Raw genomic sequence first — 24,127 nt, 5'->3', positions numbered from 1 at the left:
TCGATAATTTCGTAATAGTGTTCTTCGTTCCCAGTTAATACTGCCGACCCTTAAATTTTTTCCCCCCGGAGCAGTTGTCCTCCACCCCCCCCCCCGCCCCCCTCTAGTTTTACGGCCCTGCTTCAAGTTCTTTCTTTTTAAAGCGTTGTAGTTTAAAAGTTCCGTTTTTTACGGCCCAGTGCGATCGCGCCCTTCGCACCTGCCGAGGTCCGGCCCTGGCTAGGATTTCTTTGCATATTTTTTACGATTTTTGCATATTTCGCTATTTTTACCTGATACATCATTTTTTCATGCTTTTCAGTAATTTCTGTGCATTTTTCACGATATTCAGAATTTCAGGGCATTTTTCACGATATATTCAGAATTTCTGGGCATTTTCCATGATATTCAGAATTTCTGGGCATTTTTCCATCATATTCAGAATTTCAGGGCAGTTTTCACGATATAATCCGAATTTCAGGGAATGTTTCCATGATATTCAGAATTTCAGGGCATTTTTCACGATATTCAGAATTTCCGGGCATTTTTCACGATATTCAGAGTTTCTGGGCATTTTTCCATGATATTCAGAATTTCAGGGCATTTTTCACGATATTCAGAGTTTCCGGGGCATTTTCCATGATATTCAGAATTTCTGGGCATTTTCCATGATATTCAGAATTTCAGGGCATTTTCCATGATATTCAGAATTTCTGGGCATTTTCCCATCATATTCAGAATTTCAGGGCAGTTTTCACGATATAATCCGAATTTCAGGGAATGTTTCCATGATATTCAGAATTTCAGGGCATTTTCCATGATATTCAGAATTTCTGGGCATTTTCCATGATATTCAGAATTTCTGGGCATTTTTCCATGATATTCAGAATTTCAGGGCATTTTTCACGATATTCAGAGTTTCCGGGGCATTTTCCATGATATTCAGAATTTCTGGGCATTTTCCATGATATTCAGAATTTCAGGGCATTTTTCACGATATTCAGAGTTTCCGGGGCATTTTCCACGATATTCAGAATTTCTGGGCATTTTCCATGATATTCAGAATTTCTGGGCATTTTTCACGATATAATCAGAATTTCAGGGCATTTTTCACGATATTCAGAGTTTCCGGTGCATTTTTCACGATATTCAGAATTTAAGGACATTTACATTAACTCAGACGTATGTCTAAGTAGTTCCAGTTAGTAGTGTCACTATACACCAGGTGAAAAAGTGGCGCTTTTCTGAGTAGTGTCACTTCAATTATACTGACACCACTCCGATCTATGTAGCGCCCGTTGTAGTGGACATATTTCAGTGAAACTTGGTATATCCGTTATTTGGACCATGGGGGAAAAGATAAGTGCGATAAAAACGCCACCTCTCCACCTGGTGATCAAAAATGTAATTTTTTTTTTATTGAACTACGCTACAACGATGCAATTACTCAATCATTACACTTCACTCATAGTTAGAAAAACTGATGGCAGATGGCGGCACTACACCTATAACAAACATTACACCGGAACAAACTTCCCTTCAGGTTCACAACGCGTACACGCACGTTCCAACATTCGTTCCGCAGAGGAATATGGACGACTTGGACGTTTAGTAGTAGAAGTAGTTTCTGCAACTGAAGTATTTGTTGCACTAGCACTATAAAAATGTCCAACATCACTTGAGGCAGCGAAAATTATTAAGCCGTTTACAGTTTTGGAACATTCCAGGCGGGAGGGGGGGTTTCCAAGGGAAATAACAATGATGTCAAAACCAGAGGTCGTGCCCTACCTTCCCAACCAACACACCTACAGATAAAAATGATATGTTTTTTCATGTCCTGTGTAGATAACAAGGAGATAAGATACAACACACGTGGTCTTATCTGTGGGGAAGTGCTGACATGCCCCCGTCTATAATGAATAGGGTAAAGAGATTTTAAAAAAAAATGCCATTGTTTCTGTTCACTTTATGTCAATTCTAAAAGAAAGGCAAACATGATTTTTCCGAGAATTCCGTTTGTTATAGCGAATGAGTTCTGGTGTCGATTCATAAATAACTTGCTGTAAGCGAAGTTTTTGTATCTTTAACATTAGCGCTTTGACAATCTCTTGCGAATTAGTGGCCGTTCAAGTATTGCGTAAGCAAATTTTTAGCCATTTTTGACCCCCCCCCCCTTGTCAGCTAAAGTCAGCAAAACGCTGACCCCCTCCCTCCCCCCCACCTTGTCAGCGAAATTTCCTCATCAGTTCTGCCCCTCTGAATCCTAACTCATATTTTCATAAATGGTGGTTGATGACGTAAGCATTATACAAACCTCCCCTCCCCCCTTGTGATCAAAAGTCAGCAAATCGGAAGCCCCCTTTCCCCCCCCCCCCATGGATGATTCAGCTCGATTCTAAAGATTCAGCTCGATTTTCATGGGGTTCCTCGCTTACCCACCTCCTCGTCATTCAAGGTTCTTTTCTTAAATACCTACCTCGGCATTCAAGAGCCTTTCTTAAGGTTCGGCTTGATTTGAAAAGGTTTCTTTCTCATTACCAATTTCGACATCATCATGGGGGAAGAGAGACTCGTACCCCCTGTATCTACCTATGCTGGACATTTAAAGGGTTAAGTCATCGCGAGTTCATCTCTTAAAAAAATTAAGCTCGACATTCGACTCCCTGAATAGAGATCTCGATATTTAGAGAGTTTCTGAAGGTTCAGTTCGATTTTCAAAGGGATTCTGAATAATCATATCGGCATTTAACAGGTTTGGAAATCTTGACATTGAAAGGGTTCAGTTTCTGTTTGATCACAACTTTTTGTTGATGTGGAACTTCTTTAGCCAGGGGAAGTGGGTTTTTGTGAGGGAAAGGAAATTCATCACAAAAAGTGAAACGCTTTCTTTTCCCTCAAAAACCCGTTTCCTTAGAGTAACTGATTGTGTGATGAAGTTCCGGAGAAGCAGATGGGTTGTGGTGGCCGGGTAAGAAAATAAATAATAATAATAAAGTTGGGGTGGGGGGTCGTTTGGATTGTTTGTGTCGGACAAAGATAGTTTATTACCTTTCCCCTACCCTCCTCGTCACGCCGCAACCCCTGGTCACGCTAGAGTACATCACGCAAGTTTAGTGACGTCACACTGCCAGCTCTTAACTGGCTGCGCTATCATACAATACATTTTGGATTTTATAGGGGCGACTGTTGAAATTCACTTTCGGACACTACGGGGGTACGCGAACCATTAACCGGCAGCTTAAAAGATCCGCAGTGAATTGGCCTTCACTAAAGGGTGTCCGCGACATGAACATGTTGGGAAACACTGATTTAAAGGGTTTCTTCGTAATCATCTCGTCATTTAAGAGGTTTCTGTATAAAGAAACTAGAGACATTCAAGGGATTTCCAACGACTCAGTTCGACTTTCAAGCATGGGTGAAGACTATGTGATTGTAGGGAGGAGAAGGGCGATGCCCTCTATAGCGCCAATGATGAAGCCGGTATATGCATGTAGGCCTATATGAACTGGCATCATCATCATCATGCCCTTCCCCCAGACTTTCATGTCTATCTCTGAATACGCATTCATTCATTAAAAGGTCTAGATTGACTTTTAAAGGAGTGTCTAAAAACTCACCTTGACTTTCAGGGAATCCTTTTAGGTCCATATTGACTTTCAATTTCAAGGAGGCTTCCACAAGACTCGGCTCGATTTTTAATAAATGTTTCTAAAGTTTCAGCTCGACACTTGAGTGGGGTTCTTCTCCATACCAAATTTCAACTTTCAAGGGGGTTTTCTGGAAATTCAGCTCGACTTTCAATGGGTTTTGTCATGATCGCATTCTTCCCCCCCCCCCCCAACATATTCAGAAACCCCATTTATACATGTATACATCAAGAAACAACACACTTTTTGTTCTTTCCCTGGCTTAGGAATTGTTACGACGAACTCTTGTTTTTATATCAGAAATACGTACATGAGTCGCAACGCAATCACATTTCTCTCAACACTCTAAAGCCGGGTTTTCCTAGGAGCAGGTTTCCTGTGCCGCGTGCAACGTGAATCCCCCAGCGCGACACGCCGTCCACTCACCAATAAGAAAATCAGTACGACTGTTTTCCTACAGAGCGCAACGCGGCTCACGACAGCGCTTTACGTCGGGCGTGATTGGCGGACTGCTTCTGGAGGAGTCAAAGGCGTCGTGCGCTGCGCGTTTTGCCGATGTTCTCTTCACTCTCTTGCGTGTTTTCTTTTCTTTCCCTTCAAACCGGAGCATGCAGGCGACACAGAGTAGCTGATGCCAACTTCACATATACTATAATATAACCGTCCTGATCTGATGCGCCACGCTAGGAAAACACAAACGCGTAGCGTGATTATGTAACGCGTTTCTGCCGGCGTAAAATGGTATAATTCGGTTCACGCGGCTCCAAAAAAAAACCTACTCCTAGGAAAAAGCGGCTTTACAGACAAAGGAACATCACGCCGCTGTACACGTGCCTGTTAGAACCAATGAAAAACGTTGTTGGTTGTCAGGCGATCGTACTCAACCAATGGGAGGAGTTTTCAACCGATGTAGAGTTAGTTAGCACTGGCTGTGCTTTTTGGCAGAGAGGGGAATAGGGCCGCTTAGGGAGAAAGTCGCGTAAAACGCTACTGAGAGGTGAGTGACCATCTTTTGTTCTTTTGTTTCTGTTCATTAACTGTGAGAGTAGCCAAATGGTTGATTTATCGTATTCAGTGGCGTGATGTGATAATCTTAAGAAGTAAACATGGAATAAAATAGGTGTTTAGGAAAATGCGGCGTATTCACCGACAGCGTTTAAATTACATTTGCAGGTTACAAGATCAGCGGTCGACACGGATTGGTTGAAATCCTCAATTTAACCAATCCATTTCGATCTTCAATCCTTTCACCTGCGATTGTGGTTTCAAACTGTGGGTGGTGAATACGGCCGTGTTAGAATGTTATTTACTCGTATTTCTAGTTGATTGCAATGCCTAGTAAGTTTATATATATTTTCTGTTCGGGAATTCAGTCACGCGACACTTTTTTTCAAGATTCGGCTTGATTTTCAAAGGAAAATACACAATTTCAAAGGAAAATCAATACCCGTCTCTACTTTCGGGTACTTTCCCTTTTTTTTAGGATTCTTTTTGCTTTTCGTGGGGGGGGCTCCTTCACCTCGAGATCCATATCGACTTTCAAGCGGTTTCCAAAGACTCAGCTCGATTCCCAAGAGATTCGGCACTACTTTCTATATACACTCTAGGAGTTTCCATATCGTGCACAACTCAAAGATTATTAGAATTTATTTTTGAAATACCTCCGAATTATGAAAGGCTCAACATCTCATAAATTTCGATGCTAGAGGAGATTAATGACATCAAAAATATTTTTCAGTGGCAAAAATTGAGATATAAATTAAATTTGGGGGAAAAAAATAGGGGAGAAACGTTTCAGACGTCTGACCTGTCAACCCCCACCACCACCACGAACCCCTGGTTCTTACTTATCCCACAAAAATATCGAATCTTTCCGCTCGAAAGAATCGATCGCAACGATCGATTTCGCGCTAACGTATGAATCAGTGATTAATTCTTGCAAGGCGGCGACATGATTAAACGCCATCCAACAAAGAAGACAAATCCCTTCTTCTTTGGAAAAATACTTAATTCGATCAGAAGGGAAAGAAAAAAAAAAAGAAGTCTTGAAAACTATCTATCTAACTTTGACGTTTCTTCCCGCGTATAATTCGTTTGTTTTTCTTCTTTCTTTTCAACGATTACTTGGAAATTCCTTCTGTTTTGCTTCGCCGCCATCTATTTTCCATCAGATTTCCGAAAATGATGTTTTTTGTACAGTTCTATCAGAGGGGAGATCTTTGTTTCGAGCGTTGTTTCGAACTTCTCAGGTTAGAATCACCGTTGCAGCCTGACGGCCCTATCACGACGCGATTCGACGGTAAAAAAAACTCGTTGAAACGGATCCCCGGAAGCTGATTCGATGCGAGAGAGTGGATGAAATACAAACTGGAATCCGATTGGCTCCATCGATGTGACGTGAGTCAGATGTCATTATGAATGCATTAATGGATTCAGATTCAGAGTTCCTATAAACGAATGAATTGAGGCAAATGATTGTCTGACGCCAGAATGACGACATTTCATCGATATCGATTATACGTACATCAATCACCAAATGACTGGCTAACGTAGACGATCATCTTACCACCACGCCACTCGGGCTCGTGACGTCCGTCGCTGAAGAAGGTCATCTCACCAATAGCCACTGGATATAGCAGGCCGACGCATGCGCCATCTTTACCCTTTTTTTGTAGTATATCCAAGGCTATTGGTGAGATGACCTTCTTCAGTCACGTAACGAGCTTCGCGAATTGGTTAAATCAATCAACATTATAATGTCAGACATCGGAATAAACAATATGTTGCCTTGTTTAAAATCGGGATATCGATGTGAGACCTAACATCGGTGATATATGTCAAATCGATGCATCGCCAACAATCTTAGTGGCCAAGCATAGCAAAACCCTTCCCTGATCTCATGTCACAGTTGAAAATTCTTCACCAAATATGTCTCCAAAAAATTGAAAAACCACCATCTACTTGGAACCAAAAAAATGTATTTCAGGGGATACCCCCCATTAGATCATTCATTATCAATTATTGTAAATTGATTATTATTATTTTCCAGTTATAAGATAGTGCTTTGCGCCAATTGGCTCGAAAGCTTGACGTCACGAATTTCGAAGTAACGAAATAATAACAGTTAGGATATTTGCACTCAAAGAGCACTTTAGAATAGGCCCGGGGTGCGATACCGAAACGGCTTTGACTGCTACCGTTCTAAAACGATTCATATCACGCACATTCTCGCGAGTTCTCGTCTTTTATCTCTTCCTCTCTCTCTACCCTCCAGCGGCTCCTTCTTCGCGCTAATCTCCGTTACGTGACACGCATCTCTGAACATTGAGAGGCCCCTTTTTTCTCACTTTCGTTATACCATCAAGGGGGTAACGGCTCGGCTATTAGGTGAGATAAGAGGAGGAGGTGGGGTCCTCCCTCATCCCCCACAAAAACCCACCGTTCTTATTTACTTACCATCTCTTTCCATGTGTTTCCCCATTGGCTGTTGGAGCGTTTCTTCTCCTTTGCGGTTTGCCCTGCTCAACCGGCATACTCTTGGAAGGAATGTTGGGGCGAGGGAAGATCCCCCCCCCCCAACCCCCACTCTGTGTATTTAATTGGCCGTTAGGTTTCAAGTTCTTATCTATGAACGAGGTTTTTTTACCTTCGCCCTTTTATTCTCCCCCCCCCCCAATGCCGATAGTGGGGGGGGGGGGGGTCGAGGGGCAAGAGTGTTTTGAATATAAAGTAGGCTCGAGCTAACTGTTATTGGCCTTCTGCTTTTCTTTGTTCCTAAACCGGTTTTTTATACTTGTTAGTGTCAAGGCCCTCTAAAAATAAATATGGCCGATCTGTGTGTATTACGGGGCCGTCGTTTGTTATATCCTGTTTTTGGGCGGAGGAAGTAAATAGTGGTTTTTCGTATCATTAGCCAATGATAAGATTAGGATTTGTTTGACTCCTATTGGTCGGATTTGGTTGCATTTTGCATTCGTTGCATTGGGTTGGTTGGTCAGTTGTATCAAAGATGACCTGTTTTGAGTTTGAGTTGGAGATGAGGCACCCACGATCTCAAACCTAATTTTATAAAAATAAACTATGCGATACATTTGCAGATCCTTAAGCGATCCGTGGCATACTTCAAAATCACTTTTGGCATCACACGTGGCATATTTGCCGATCACTTTTGACCCACGGCATATTTAAAGATTCGTGGCAAATACTGTAACATTTCTATAACACGCTGCATATTAGGCTACACATCACTTTTGACCAGCGGCATATTTGCAACACTTTCGATCCGTGGCATATTTAAAGATCGCTAACGGCCGTATTCACCGAAGATGAGTTTTGGAAATAGAAACGAATTGGTTAAATTCGGCAATTTTCAACTAATCCGAGTCGATCGCCAATCCTTTAACCTTTGACTCACTGTAGGTGTAGATTGTAGTGCGATTGTAGTTAAACTCTGTCTGCGTTTACGGGATGAGGTTCTCCCGATTCTGACCGACATACATGCATTTTCACTATACACATACACTCTTGTCTTTTTTTCTTCTCATGTCCCCCCCCCCCAAGGGGCCCGCTCTGAGGGCAGCAAGTGTCCGCAAACAGATAGGTACTGCCAGAAATTTTCCCTTCAGTTCAGGGATGAGGTTCGTGTTTTGATCGGTCGCATCATTTTTTGCTCTGTCATCGTTAGTAGTATAAAAGTGTCTACCGAGTACACAGCGATTCTCCGAGACTCTACGGTGTTCTGGGTGCTTCGTCTCCTTGCGTTGCCTGCGATTTTTTGTTCGCGTCATGATACCTCCTCGGAAATTCGCTGGATTCAATACCATTGATCTCAAGTGCTTATGTGTTGTGCTCGACCAGTGATTTTTCCTCTCCTCAGTGATACGCCTGCCCTATTTTTCAGGAATCATAGCAAAATTCAAGTTCTGTACTTAGTAATCAAAAATTCAGAAAAATTATTGAAAGGTTTTCTATATCTCTTTGGGTCGAAAAGTGTTTGTTTAATTTTTTTTTGTGTAAAAAAAAAAAAAAAAAAAAAAAAAAAAATGTCAATATTGACAAAAAAAAAAAAAAAATTCAGCAAATAATTACAGTTTTGATTACAATTATCACATCAACTGACAATAGCTCATCTAATTGATGCCTCTTATAGTTATGGCCTGGAACGCTAACAGCCTTAGAGGCTCCAAACATTTGTTTGCACAAGCGCTTTTTTTGATTATCAAGTTGACTTAGCTCTCATTAATGAAACTTGGTTCACGCCAAGTGCAGTTTTCAATGTGAACGGGTATCAATGTCTACGTCTGGATAGGGTACATAATAGAGGGGGTGGGGTATGTATGTTCATTAAGAACTGTATTCCTTTTCAACAAATTGTTCTTTCACATTCTAATGATCTAGAAGTTGTAGCAGTAACAATTCAATAAACATAATATTCTTGAACTTGTGCAATTTACAAACCGCCAAACAATTTCTTGGATATAAACTTATTAAAAGCAATCTTCAGCACTAAATCACCTGTTCTTGTCGCAGGGTGACTGAAATTGTAAGTCATCTCTATTTTTGTCTAAATCAACTAACAGGAATGGCAAAGTTCTGTAAAAGATAGTGTGGATAGAATTTGGTCTGGCTAAAAACTATTTATACGATATCCAGATGCACACAAAAGCAATATTAGATTCCCCACACAATCCCATTGTTTTTCAACATTGATTTTTTTAATATCCAGAAAAATACTTATGGTCGATAATATTGACTGGGAAGCATACACTGATATACTTTCATCATCGTCACTGACTATCACAGAAAGTCCTGGCAGTGATGAAATTGATCAAGCAGTCAATAATCCGACTCATCTTATCAAAAACACAACTGAAGTCTCTTCTACAGAACAAAATAAAAACTTGAAATCGCTGTGGGGTCTTCCCAAAGATATAATGGACGAAATACGACACAAAAACAGAGTTGGGAAAAACTGCCAGAGATGTAGAGGTGCATTGGACAGAATTGTTTTAAAATAGGGGCTCCAGAAGGAGACATAAAAAAAGAAGTAGCAGCACATATCAATGACCGTCTCTCTCACTTTGTGGGAAATGCCACTGCAGAGAACGGTAATTTATAGAGGGCTTGGAGGATAAACAAATTAAAGAAAGCTGATAACACTATTGTGTACACTGATCAAGAAATTGCAGAAGTTTATGCTGATGCTTACGAAAGACAATTTACCACAAATAGGAATCAACTCAACACTACTAAATTGCGACTTCAAAGGAAAGTTGCACAATTATGACACCAATAAAATTTATTAGTGTCATAATTGATAATTCAATTATTTAATAATTCCATGAACCATATGGAAATTACCGCGAATGATGAAGTCCGTTCCATTACCAACAAACTGGACTTACCGCAAAAAAAAACACCTGGTGCTGATGATATTAGTAAATCATAAATCGACATTAAAATCATGGGATGGGTAAATTCATGGAGTTAAAAGTGTCTTACCCGTATCGACCGACATCATGTCGGAGCCTATAAAGTTTTAAAAGGATTTGGACCATTCTTTCTAGGCCAAAACGTATGTATAGAAAAACTATTAAGCAGCAGCATTTGTAGATATCAACAAGGCTTTTGATTCGATCGTCCGCAAATTGTTGCGTAGTTACATTTTGGTATTTTTCTTCAGGTCCAAATAAGAAACGACACAATATCGCTTATAAGAATCAGTCAAGTATCGAATTTAGGTATAAAATAAACCGTAACATTTTCATGGATGATAATCCACATGATTCTCCGACGGCCACGTGAAAACTGAATAGTTTCTTCAATGGCCGTGTGAAAATTGAATTATTACTTCGACGGTCATGTGGAAGCTGAATAGTTTCTTTGGCAGCCATGTGAAAAAAAAAAAATCATCGACAACTCGAAATTCTAAGTAAAAGCTGAATAATTTCTTCGAAACGACCAGGGGAAAAATCTGAATAATTTCTTCGATGGTCATTTGGAAGCGGAGCAATTTTCTTAATGGGCACGTGAAGATGAGTTGTTACTGCGGCGGCCATGTGAAAGCTGAACAATCACTTTGATGCCACGTGGAAGCCAAATAACTCCATCGCGTCATAATTTATTTTTCGCGCCTTTGTAAAAGCTGAATGATTTCTTTGATAGTGTGGTGAAACCTGAACGACTTCCAGAGTTAGCTTAATTTCTTCGACGACGTAAAATCTGTATGTATTTTGTCCGTCAAAAATCTGAATAATTCCTCCATTGGTCATGTAAAAGCTGAATAGTTTTTTCAATATTCACGTAAAATCTGAAAATCTTCCACGCCCATAAAAGTCCGAATAATTTCTTCGACGGCCATTTGAAAGCTAAAGAAATGTTTCAATGGTCATGTAAAAGCTGAACAATTCCTTCAATGGTCATGTAAAAGCTGAATAATTTCTTCAATATCCACGTAAAATCTGAAAATCTTCCACGCCCATAAAAGTCTGAATAATTTCTTCGACGGCCATTTGAAAGCTAAAGAAATGTTTCAATGGTCACGTGAAAGCTGAACAATTCCTTCAATGGTCACGTGAAAGCTGAACAATTCCTTCAATGGTCACGTGAAAGCTGAACAATTCCTTCAATGGTCACGTGAAAGCTGAACAATTCCTTCAATGGTCATGTAAAAGCTGAATAATTTCTTCAATATCCAGTAAAATCTGAAAATCTTCCACGCCCATAAAAGTCCGAATAATTTCTTCGACGGCCATTTGAAAGCTAAAGAAATGTTTCAATGGTCACGTGAAAGCTGAACAATTTCTTCAATGGTCATGTAAAAGCAGAATAACTTCTTCAATAAATACGGAAAATCTGGATGTTTTTCTTCCACGCCCATAAAAGTCTGAATAATTCCTTCAATGGTCATGTGAAAGCTGAATAATTCCTTCAATGGTCATGTGAAAGCTGGATAATTTCTTCAACGGTCATGTGAAAGCTGGATAATTTCTTCAACGGCCGTGTGAAACGAGAAGTAAATTTCCTCATGGCCAGAATATCAGTGAAATCAATGATGAAATCAATTTTATCAGTTGAAATTGCTTTGCGGGACAGGTAAGATTTCCGAACGGGCCTCATTGTCCCGGATGGCCAGATTTTTTCGCCACCTTGTCACATCATTCAAAAAATCAGCCATAACTTCAAATTTTGAACATTACAGAGGGAAGGTATATTGGTTACGGCTGATCGATCATTCGGGGACATAGTTACAAAAATGGTTCTATTACGCGTATGACCGGGAGAAAATATAGAACTTTCTTGAACGAGCGGTTGCTCTCTTCCCCCAATCCAGCAATAGGGTTCGGGAGTGACTGAAGGGAACTGGATAAAGCAGGGAAGGTTTATCCCATTCTATATGTCCCGGAACAGCATCCAAAAGAGTAAAAGTAAGACGTTAACGCTGTAGTTTTTTTTTTTTTTTTGCTTTCTTACGGAGAAATGAATTGCCATCGTAAAAAAACGCAACCGTCCTGGAACGATAGAATATCATCCCGTTTTTTTCCCACTCCTTAATAAACGGCACTGACTCATCATTCAGGATCTCTTCGCTCTTGTTCACCCCCACTCCCCTGTTCCGGGGGAAAAAAATTTTCGCCATCGTCCACTTCGTCCGCTAATCCCGGAGACTCCAGGACAGATTTTTAAGCCCAGGGACTATTTTTATGGCCTCGCGATAGGTATCTTCTTCCCGAGGAAAATCCAGGCCCATCATTCACACGTCGTCAGGATCGTTCTTTCTTTCTGTTTGTGTGAAGGGAAAAAGTCCCTTCCCCCGGCCTCTTATCCAGGACAAGTATCAGTCTCTCTTGTCCAGAAGGAGAGAGAGAGAGATGGAAGCAGGAGAAAAGGTAAAACATCGATCTCTTTCTCCAGAAAACCGGAACGGATGACTTTGGTTTAGGAAAGAAAAAATATACTCGTGTAAGTATAAGGGGGAAGAAGGGAAGAATTGTAGGAGTTGAATCCAGGACAAACCGAATTTTTTTTTTTTTGGTGGAGAAAAAAAGGTGATATCTCTACGTGAAGGTGAATGCGAAGAATTTTTTTTTTTACTTTTTTCTATATATATATATATAGTAGGGTTTCAATATTTCTCCTGATCCAGAATAATATTATGAATACAGTATCTGAAATAATCCCCCCCCTTCCCTGTCGAAACATCAAACGTGAAAGCCTTTGTCCTGGACAGAAGTATTAATATGCTTGAAATGATAAGCAAACGAGTATTTAGCTTAGATCCAGGACTATAAATGAAATAGTTGCATCAACTGTATTTGTTTTTGATATTTTGTGAACATTTTTGATCCAGGACAATGTTATGAATACAGGATAAGGAATCATCCCCCCTCCCCTCTCCGGAGGCATCGAATATCAAAGAATTTGTTTGGGACAAAAATATTCAGGTGTCTGAAATCATAAGCACAAGAATAAGCTTCTGGTCTAGATCCAGGACCGAATGAATAAGTTGCCTCACAACTATTTGTTTTTGAGAACATTTCTGGTTCAGGACAATTATACGAATATAGTATGAGAAATAATTTTCCCCCACTCGGGAGGCATCGAATATCAAAGCTTTTGTCCCGGATAAAATATTCATATTTTTGAAATGATACGCAAACGAACGACGTTTTTTAAGTAGATCCATGACCAAATTAATTGATTACCTAAACTATTTGCTTTTTATGTTTGGTGAACATTTCTGATCCAGGACAATAGTATAGTATACTACAGTACTAGTATAGCGTTAGGAAAAATCTTGTTCCGCAGAGCTAACATTTTCTCTTTTACTGAGGTTGGATAACCAGCTTTGGTCCAGGACAAATCGCGAGGTTTTTTTTACATTCAAGAAGTACAAAAAAAACAGACAATTGATAATTTTTTGCACACGAGAGCTACAAACGACAAAAAGATAATAGGCTGGTGATCCAGGACAATAGCTATAGAAAAATTCGTATTTAGCTGAATTTACTTATTTTTTTGAAGTGAAATAGAGCCAGTTTTGATCCAGGACAAATCAAAATTTTCTTAAATTTCGAAAATTCATAGAAATGGATTCTGGTACAAACCAATACATTTGATAGGAGGAATGTTTTTTTTCCGGGACCGATATATTTTCAGATTACGAAATTGGAAATCAAGAAGTCCAATCCCGGCATATATCCTGTATCTGAATTGGTTCGCCTCGGATCCAGAGTGTTTCATCATTCAAGTCATGCATGAGAAATAGCTTTTGTCCTGGATTTTTGTAATGGAAATCACAAAAAGTGTCAAAATTCTGTCAAATTTTTTGTCCTGGAAGAGAGGATTCATAGTTGAAAACCGAAACAGCAATAATGAGTAGTTATTATTGTAAATAGTAAATAGTTCTCAATGTGTGTGTGCGGGTGGATTATTATTGCCGGAGATTAAATGTATGATGATCCAGGACAAAGTTGTAAAATTTCAACTTCTGATTTTAGAGAATTGGACGAGAAAATCTGGACCGAAAACCATCCATAATTCAATGTACTGGAACAGCCATAATCGTTCAAATTCGAAGACGAAAACCCATCTCGTATGTGTCGTCCTGGAAAACTTGTTCATCATTCTAAAATTGGGTTTAGAATCACAAAAAGTAAGACAAAATATCAAAAATATCCAGTTTTTCCCTTGGAGATACATAATTAAAGATCTCAATTTCTCGGACAAACCGGATTCCCATGGTACACACAAATCCAGGACATATCTCAAACACGTGCCCCATTACTGTGTATTCGTAAATATTCTCTCCCTGAATCCAAGGTTCGATATCGATTGAAACGGTAGAACGGGAGGGGGGGGGGCTCCGTAAGAAAAGCTCCCCCACCAACACTATTATTTTGCTTTCTCCAGGACATTGTTACAATCATTATTATTATTCAAACGAAGGCGAAGAGGGAGAAAAAGATCTCACTTCAACGATAACGAACTCCGGAATTGATTTTTTTTTTTTTGTCCCGGAGTTTTTCCTGCTTTTTATCTCCATATCTTATCTTCTCGGGCTCTTGTCCCGGATAAAGTTCGGGTGTGTGAGGGGGGGGGGGGATATCCATGATGAGGATACAAGGGAAAAAAAAGAGATCATCATCTCACTCCCGTTTCTCTAGTTACTTTATTATGTGTTTCTCCTTTTTTTTGTCCGGAAATTTTTCTTTCAACGGATCGTCCGGGAATGTGGAGAAAGATCGGGGTTTTTTTTTGTTTTTGTTTCTTTGTTTTGTCCTGGAAAGGAAGAGGTGGGCTTTGTTGTCTCGCTGCCACTTGTTCGTTGGAGTGGTTTTGCAATCACTCTCTTCCCCTCTCCACACATCACTCTCGTATATTGATGTTTACACGCGCTGATAGGTTTTTTTTTGTCCTGGATTGAACGTGAAAGGGGAGGATGAAATTCTATACATGGGCGATATCATAATTAGAAAGCGCATGCGCGTAGCAATACTTCAGCCGTACGATCTTGTATTTCCTATTGAAGGTTGGATCTGCGCTACTCGTGAACGCTGGTGTGGGGGGGGTCTGGTCTGGTTTTTCCTCTTGCGTGCGAAAGTTCCGAAATTTCATTTATTCTAATTTTTTTGCATTTTGAAATTATTTCTTAAAAAATTAATTCTGAAATTGGTTTTGAAATTCGTTCATTTATTCTTAAATAATTTCATTCTTTATTTAATTTGAATTTTGATTCCGAAATCGTTTCTCTGATTCATTTTAAATTTCTATTGATTCTGAATTTAGTTCATGAATCTTGAGTTTATTTCATTAATTCTGAAATTATTTCATTTTTCCACCAATTTTCATGAATCTTGAGTTTATTTCATTTTTTCCTGAATTTATATCACGAATGTTGAGTTTATTTCATGAATCTTGAGTTTATTTTATTAATTCTGAAATTATTTCATTTTTCCACCAATTTTCATGAATCTTGAGTTTATTTCATTAATTCTGAAATTATTTCATTTTTCCACCAATTTTCATGAATCTTGAGTTTATTTCATTTTTTCCTGAATTTATATCACGAATGTTGAGTTTATTTCATGAATCTTGAGTTTATTTCATTAATTCTGAAATTATTTCATTTTTCCACCAATTTTCATGAATCTTGAGTTTATTTCATTTTTTCCTGAATTTATATCACGAATGTTGAGTTTATTTCATGAATCTTGAGTTTATTTTATTAATTCTGAAATTGTTTCATGAATATTTAGTTTAATTCATTAATTTTGAAATACTTTTTTTTATCATTGTGTTTATTGAATTTTCATTAATTCTGCATTTATTTCATGAATTTTGAGTTTATTTCATTCCGAAATCTTTTTTTTTCATTATTGTGTTTATTCCGAGTTTTCATTATTTTGAATTCATTAATTTTATTCAATCATTTCATTAATTTTGAATTCATTAATTTTATTCAATCATTTCATTAATTCATTAATTTTGAATTCATTAATTTTATTCAATCATTTCATTAATTCATTAATTTCGAGTTTATTTCATTCCGAAATCATTTTTTTTCATTATTGTGTTTATTCCGAATTTTCATTAATTCTGAATTCATTAATGTTATTCAATCATTTCATTAATTTTGAATTCATTAATTTTATTCAATAATTTCATTAATTTTGAATTCATTAATTTTATTCAATAATTTCATTAATTTTGAATTCATTAATTTTATTCAATCATTTCATTAATTCATTAATTTCGAGTTTATTTCATTCCGAAATCATTTTTTTTCATTATTGTGTTTATTCCGAATTTTCATTAATTCTGAATTCATTAATTTTATTCAATCATTTCATTAATTCTGAATTAATTAATTTTATTCAATCATTTCATTAATTCTGAATTAATTAATTTTATTCAATCATTTCATTAATTTTATTCAATCATTTCATTAATTCATTAATTTCGAGTTTATTTCATTCCGAAATAATTTTGTTTTCATCATTGTGTTTATTCTGAATCTGAATCAATTCTGAATGTATTTCATGAATTTCATCAATTCTGAAATCATTTTTTTTTTCATTGACTCTGAAATTATTTCATTTATTCGGAACTTTTTCATGAATTCCGAAATCACTTGTATCATTAATTCTGAATTTATTTCACAAATTTCCAATGTATTTCATTAATTCTGGAGCAATTTCTTACGCTAACCGTGAGAATTCTCACCGCTTTCTCCCCGATCCCTTAACGGCCCTGTGCAGTGCGATTTTATCTCCCCGCATAATATGTTGCCTATTTTTTCAGAAAATTAATTTCCTTTTTCTAACTAATTAGAAAATTACATTGAAAAGTCTAAACATAATAGATAATTGCAAAAAAATCAATTCATTTTGTCATATTGATATCAGTACGAGGAAGTTGAATTTGAGTGACCAATTTGTTGTTGCTTTTAGGGCACTAAATAGTATTTCTCTTTGTGATCGAGATGGGAAACAAGTACTATAAGCGGCGCAATTACAGGAGGACTTGGCGGGCTATAGCAACACCACCTAGAGAAACAAAGCCCCCCCAGCACAAAGCTTGCGACGTCAGTGAAGAAGGCCATTTCTCCTATTGCTATCGGGTATACTGCAAAAAAAAAGGGTAAAGATATCGCATGCGTCGGCCTGCTATATCCAATGGCGATAGGCGAAATGGCCTTCTTCAGTGACGTCACGAGCTCCGTGCGGAGGCCTTGTTGTGTTGGTGGTGTTGGCTATAGCCCAGAGCGGCAAGTTTCGAGGTGCGGCAAATTTGATAAACGAGTTTCCAAAAAAATAAAATAAGTAGAATGTGATGGGGTGGGGGAGGGGGATTTGTGTAACCCTAAATAAATTCTCCTCTACAGAGAAGGTAAGGGACTAGGTCAGTGAGTGACCTGGAGAATTTGAAAGCACGTGAGTGAGCAAAAGGGGAAGGGGGTGACCTAGAGAGTTTGCAAGCAAGTGAGTATGTGAAGAGTGAGCTACAGCGTGCAAGCACTTGAGTGAGCAAAAGAGTGTCCTAGAGAGTTTGCAAGCACGTGAGTGAGCAAGAGACGTAACGAATTTGAAAGCATGTGAGTGGGCAAAAGAATGATACAGAGCGTGTGCAAGAGTATTGACCTAGAGAGTGTTAAAGCATTGGATTCAATAAAAAAAAATCCCCTCTTTACGTTGTACGCCATTCAGTCCCGTATATACGGGACGTCCGACATCCACAGACCTATAATGATGATGTTTTACCCATTTCAGCGCTTCGTGTGGAAGCAGTGGGATATATATATTTTCGTAATGCATTATAAGTTTGAAATTCATACTGTAACGTCCCGAAAAGCGCGTTTCTAAAATGTCCCGTTTTTTTAAATTTTTAAAGTCCGGGATTTGTCCCGGTTTCTCGGGCACCTCATCTTACCACCCTACCTTCATCGCATGGAGCCCACCCGGGCCCGAAGTGCATTTGTGCTCCCCGAAGATAATTATAAGTGCTGCCGAGACATTTTTCGAGAATAATTACGTAAATTTGCAGTCACTCGAACACGCGTTACACATCTCGACACATCATTAACATCGAGAATAAAAATGATAATTAATTATTCTAAAGAAAGAGAGGCTTCCGTATATGATAATCGCGGAGTAAATAATAGGGATGTTTACCTTTGTTTCGTTGTCTTCCAGGACGCGTGTCGTCTTTGAGGACGCGCGAATTATCGAATGATTAAGGGTTATTATGAGACGGCGTGTCATATACGTGTCACGCACTTGAAGGGATTTGTCACGTCGTTGAAGGGTTTCCCTCCATCCTTTGTGTGTTTAAGCACCTCTTTTCTTCTCCCGAGAGTGTTTATATGGGAAGCCTTTCATATTTTCAAGTGGCAAAAGTCATTAGAAACAGAGGCGATGGTTTATGTTCAGGGGAAAAGTAATGGCGAAGCACGAAGAAAACCTGAAATTGGAGGAAATTTGAAAAGAAAAATTGGAATTTTTTCTTTTAAAATGAAGGGGGAAAATTTTTTGAAAATGAAGGAAAAAAATTATTATGGAAATAAATGGAAGAGAAGTTTTTGAGTGAGGGGAAAAATAACAAACAACAATGAAGGGGAAAAAAGTTAGTAAGGGAAATTGAAAGAAAATTTAGAACGAAAGGGAAATCAAATTGGAAAAGAAAAATAGGAACGAAAGGAAAAAAAATTAGCTACAAAAATCTGAATGAAATTTTAAATTTAAAAAAAAGGACGAAGGGAGAAAATTGTAAATGAAAATTAAGAACGGAGAAAGAAAATTGAAAAATAAACAATTAAGAACGAAGGGGGCAAAATTATAAATGAAAATTGGACAAAAATTAGGAACAAAAAAGGGAAAATTTAAGAAGGAAGGGAAAAAAAATTTAGAAATGAAAATTGGAAGAAAATCAAGAACGAAGGGGAAAAAATCATTATAAATGAAAATTGAAAAAAAAAACGAAGAATGGAAGAAAAAATTTAATAATGAAAATTTCAAAAAAGGAGAAAATTAGGGAAAAAATGAAAACAAAGGGGAAAAACTGAAAATGAAAATAAGAAAAAGAGAAAGGAAAAAGAAAAACTAAAAAGGAAAAAATATTTCGGCAGAAAAAAAAGCAATTGTGAACAGAGAAAATAAATTATAAATTTAATAATGTAAATTATAAATTATAAATGAAAAATGGAGAATTTTCAAAAAAAATTTTTTCAATTCTTCTACAATGAATGAAAAATCAAGAAAAAAAAAGAGAAAAGTTTGAAAAAAAATTAGGACAGTGAAGTGATTAAAAAATTAATTAATTACAATTATTAGGAAAATTCATATGAGACAAAAAAAAACCACATAAAATAAAAATAAAAAACGTGTAAAAACTGGAAAAATTCGAAAACGAATGAAAAAAAAAATTCACAAAAATTTTGGACAAAAAAAAATTATTAGAAATTAAATTTGAATGAGATTTCTATTTGTGGTTTCCAATGAAACGTTTCTGTTGATGTGATTAACCACAGTTTTTGCTTTTCCCCCCCACAGATGGCGGTGGTGCTTGTGACGAGGGTTCGATTCCTGTCAAGTTTGGTCACACGACCTTGTCTGGTTGCTTTTACGTGGTAAGGAATTGGACAGCTATGGAATGCTGGGAAATAAGGTAGTACGATTCATTTGTTTGGCGATTTCTTTCATTTATACCGAGGGTGCTCAACCTTTTGGAGAGCGAGGGCCGTTTCATTGCTTCGAAAACATGGGGTGGGCCACGTATGTGAATCTTTAAATGTGCCGCGGATACTTGAATGGTCTAGGAATGCGACTCTGGTCACTTAAGTGATGTGGGAGTGTAACGCGGGGCACTTAAATGTGCCGTGGATCACTTAAATCATCTGGAAATGTACCGTGGGCCACACTAGGAGGTAAGAATGTGCCGCAAGCCGCTTAAGGGATCTAGAACAGTGCCCCAGGTCACTTGATTTGTAAATGTGCCGCTGCTCACTCACTTAATTGGCATGGTAATGCGCCACGTGTCACTTAAGCGATCTACAACATTGCTCCGGGTCACTTAAGTAATTTGTAAATGTATCGTGGGTCCCTTAAGTGAGGTAAGAACGAATATAGACTATTGAATCTTACGCCAAAAGAGGCAATGAAGAATCTATATCAGAATCCTCTCGCCAAGAGAATATGAAAAACCCGCTTTCATCAAGAGAGAATTAAACCACTATCGAGTTTTTCGCCAAGTGGCAATAAACACTTGAGTTTCTCGCCAAGAAGGCTATGGGGGAAATCAACTACGTATTTCACCGAAAGACAATGATGAACCCTGCCGGAGTCTCTTACCTACTGCATCAAACTCTGGCCATATCGCAATTTACTACCATTAATGAGATGGAGACGCTGTCTATCGGTGGTCTCGCCTCAAGTTCGTTAGGGAAAATACCTGATCTATATTCTCCCTCGGGTTAGAATCAGCAACATTCGCGGCGGTAGACAGGCATCTTACCACCACACCACTCGGGAGTTTGGAGTCTCTTGCCTACAGCCAATGAAGAATCCATTTTACTGCCAAAATAATGAAATATACATATTCTACTGACAAAATTGACTTTCTTTTTAGATCGCTCTTTTCAAACATATTTTGGAGCTTTTCTATAGATTTCTTCTGTGAATCGTTTCTTCTTAATTTTCAGGAAGACGGTCCAGGAGTTCCAATCACCGACTCTATCCGGTGTCTTCGGAATCAGCGCTACGGGACGTGGAGGAAACGAGGAGGACATGATCATTATAGAGTGAGTCATAATGTGTATATCGATCCATATGCAACCTCATACAGGGTGGGCAAAAGAAAGTCCGTAGAAACTTCAAAAATTCATAAAAAACCGGAAAAATAATCGAAATAAAAAACGGTTTGCAGGGTTAGCATCGCTAAAGGTCACTGGAATTTTTTTTTAAGACAGGAAAAAAAATATATAACTAAAAAAAAAACAGCCGATAGGTGGCGGTGGTACGAGCGACTTCGGTGGAAATAATGCAAATGCGACGGTTATAAGAGCTTGCGCTCCTAATCGACAAACAGTTCACCGTTGTAAACCGTGTATGTGAACAAGGATGCTGAATACGAGGGATAAAGCTTTGTTGGTTGAAGTTGTTTTACGTGAACCAGGGATCAGCGACCATTGAATCGCGTAAATTCCTAGTTCAGGATAATGTGAGAGCCTTTATAACAGCGACAGGCCTCATAAAGCTTCTTTAGCGGTTTGAGGAAACTGGAACGCTGGAGGATCGAGGAACGGCCATGTTTAAGGAAGGCACGTTCGCCATTTGTTGCAGCCGAAATGGAAGCGTTAGCGTCCGAATCAGCTGCAGGGACCAGCAGTGCTCGTGAAACTGCCAGACGCTTGGGATTACCACCATCCTCAATACGCAATATTCTTTCATGGAATCCTTGATCTGTACCCATGCAGACTGCAGTCGCGTCACGAACTTTTACCAGCGGATACCGTACAGAGGGAAGCATTTGCGAGGTGGGCTTTCTCCAAAATCGAACAGAATCCCACCTGGGTCTTTAACATCTTGTAGACAGATGAAGCTCATTTTTTCGCTTCCTAGCGAACGTTAATACCCATAACTGTCGCATCTGGGCGACGTCTAATACACGCAAAAACCATTGCATTCCCCGAAAGAGATAATGTGGTGTGGGTTCACACACAGATTTGTTTATTATAGGACCCTTCTTCTTTGAAACGCAGTACCCAGTAAATGGATAGAAAACGGCTACGGTGAATGCGCTATTATTTAACGTTTCCGCGTGAGAAGGTCGTGCCATGCTTGCGTGAACGAGATGCGCTTTCTGCCGTCACGTTTATGCGAGATAAAGCAACTAGTCACACTGCTACTCCGGTCAAGGCATTCCTGATACAGACGTTCGGGGAAGACAAAATCATTACAGGTTTCCATGGCGTCCTCGGTCCCCAGATTTGATACCGTCAAACCGAAAGATACCCAGGCCACATCGCCATATGGCAATATCGGCTCATTGTCCTCACGGACTGGATACCTGTGGCCCAGATTTGATACCGGCAGACTTCTGGTTATGGGGATATTTGAAATCCCGGGTGTATCGATCCGGTCCATCCAATCTGTCAGGACTGAAAAATGCGATCCGCCGAGAGGTGTCATGTATACATCCGGACCTGCTGCACACTGCCGTTGGTGAGTTTGTGACTCGCCTGCAATGTGTTATCCCCTGTGGTGGTGGTGGTCATGAGGAACACGTACTGCTGTAATAAACGATTTGGAGGCATTTTGTTCATTATTTGCGTATCTTTCCTTTGACTTGTGTTCGTCAGCGCCACCTATCGGCTGTTTTGAGGTTTTTTCTGTCTTAAAAAAAAATTTCTGTCACCTAGTGATGCTAACCCTGCAAACCGTTTTTTTATATTTCGGTTATTTTTCCGGTTTTTATGAAGTTTTAAAGTTTCTACGGACTTTTTGCCCACCCTGTATATAATCCTCATACACCTCCGAATAAATGATACCCTCCTTCACAACGAATCTAATGTCTTTCCGCAGAGATGATGGCGACGAACCGTCGCCAAACAACGCCACTGTCGGCGCCGGCGAAGAAGAACCGGTGGCACAAGGAACCCTATGTCAAGAAATGCCTCATCAAGTGACCCTCGAGCTGTTATATTCGGAATCTGGGGTTCGCACGCGCGACGGGGCCATCACGTATGTCATCGTGAAAGCCATCCGAAAGTAAGTATATACCTTGTTGTTTGGGGGTCAATGGCCATCTTGAGCACACAGGCCATCAGTAAGCACTCATTCAATCTCTTCTGATCGACAGATATAGGTGGGCATCATGGGGACCGTCGGCGAAGGACAACACCTGGCATAGTGATGCAATGACCACCACCACACGCCATCCAATGTACTCTTCGATACACTTCCGACATATTTCGATCCTGGACATGGAAAAGCGGGCTCGGACCAAAAAGTAAATGAAAACACGAATCTTTGGGTTGGAGTTGAACCTGTGATATCTATGGTTTCTTTTAATGCTCACGGTGCTTTTGTTGCAGGTCGAAGTTGTTGGAGTCTAAATCGTGTCGCTGTGATGGCGAGACGTGTTGGAGCGACGTCTTGTACTTCCTGCGTATGTACTCCGATGATGTCCATCAATTCCTCCCCGACGGGTACTTGTCTAGGATGTCATACGTCTTCTACCTCGTGTCCGTGGTTCTTGCTTCGTTGCTGGTCATAGTTCTTGGCTCTGGTTGGCGGAAGAATCAAAGACTTTGAAATTTCTAGTCCGAGCAATGTTTTTTTTCCTCCAAATATAATCTTGTCTGAATAAAACTTGTTTTTAAATCAAAATATCTCAGAGAAACATTTTTTCACGTCTAAATTTAGCGAGAGATGTTGCTGAGACAATATTTAGAGCAGATGCTTTTGGTGAAATATTTTTTGCAAGTGTTTAAAAAAACAAATATTTGAGATTTCTTTAAGGGGAAAATATGAATGTGAATGTTTTTAAGGCAAATATGTGACAGATGTTTCTAGAGGACAAATATGTATGATAGATATGGGTGAATATTGCAAGATGCAAGTGTTTGAAGAGCAAATATTCGTGACAAATGTTTTAGGGCAAACGTATATGGCTGATGTTTCAGGAAAAATATGTGTGACAGATGTATCAGGAAAAATATGTGTGACAGATGTATCAGAAAAAATATGTGACAGACGTTTCAGGAAAAATATGTGTGACAGATATTTTTAGGAAATATATGTATGATAGCTATTTATGGGCGAATATTGCAAGATGCAAGTGTTTGAAGAGCAAATATTTGTGACAAATGTTTTAGGGCAAACGTATATGACAGATGTTTCAGGAAAAATATGTGTGACAGATGTTTTTAGGAAATATATGTATGATAGCTATTTATGGGCGAATATTGCAAGATGCAAGTGTTTGAAGAGCAAATATTTGTG

At 38.8% G+C, this 24,127-nt stretch overlaps 2 protein-coding genes across 4 annotated transcripts in view; one reads left to right on the top strand and one right to left on the bottom strand.

Moving 5' to 3' along the window:
• The window catches only part of LOC149067865 (uncharacterized), a 98,748-nt gene extending 80,342 nt beyond the window's left edge, over positions 1-18,406 (bottom strand). The window contains exon 1 of the mRNA XM_089252184.1: positions 18,299-18,406. The gene's annotated coding sequence lies outside the window, so the exon portion shown is untranslated. The remainder of the gene's footprint in view (positions 1-18,298) is intronic.
• LOC149067864 (tectonic-2-like) overlaps positions 1-23,523 on the top strand; it is a 126,093-nt gene extending 102,570 nt beyond the window's left edge. For 2 of the 3 annotated variants that reach the window (XM_089252218.1, XM_089252217.1), the window contains exons 5-9: positions 19,676-19,790; positions 20,824-20,922; positions 22,706-22,891; positions 22,983-23,132; positions 23,218-23,523. In XM_089252218.1, coding sequence (XP_089108344.1) covers positions 19,676-19,790; positions 20,824-20,922; positions 22,706-22,891; positions 22,983-23,132; positions 23,218-23,437 — 770 coding nt within the window. In that variant the 3' untranslated portion in view covers positions 23,438-23,523. The remainder of the gene's footprint in view (positions 1-19,675; positions 19,791-20,823; positions 20,923-22,705; positions 22,892-22,982; positions 23,133-23,217) is intronic. The other variant, XM_089252216.1, reaches the window with a different exon arrangement.
• The last annotated feature ends 604 nt before the right edge of the window (positions 23,524-24,127 follow it).

Source organism: Pholcus phalangioides, unplaced genomic scaffold, assembly GCF_987345545.1.
Source record: "Pholcus phalangioides strain wild (caught in Gottingen) unplaced genomic scaffold, Ppha-v1.0 ptg000028l_1, whole genome shotgun sequence".
Classification (NCBI taxonomy): domain Eukaryota; kingdom Metazoa; phylum Arthropoda; class Arachnida; order Araneae; family Pholcidae; genus Pholcus; species Pholcus phalangioides.
Note: the sequence above shows the minus strand (reverse complement) of the source record. Positions and strands in the feature narration are given on the sequence as shown.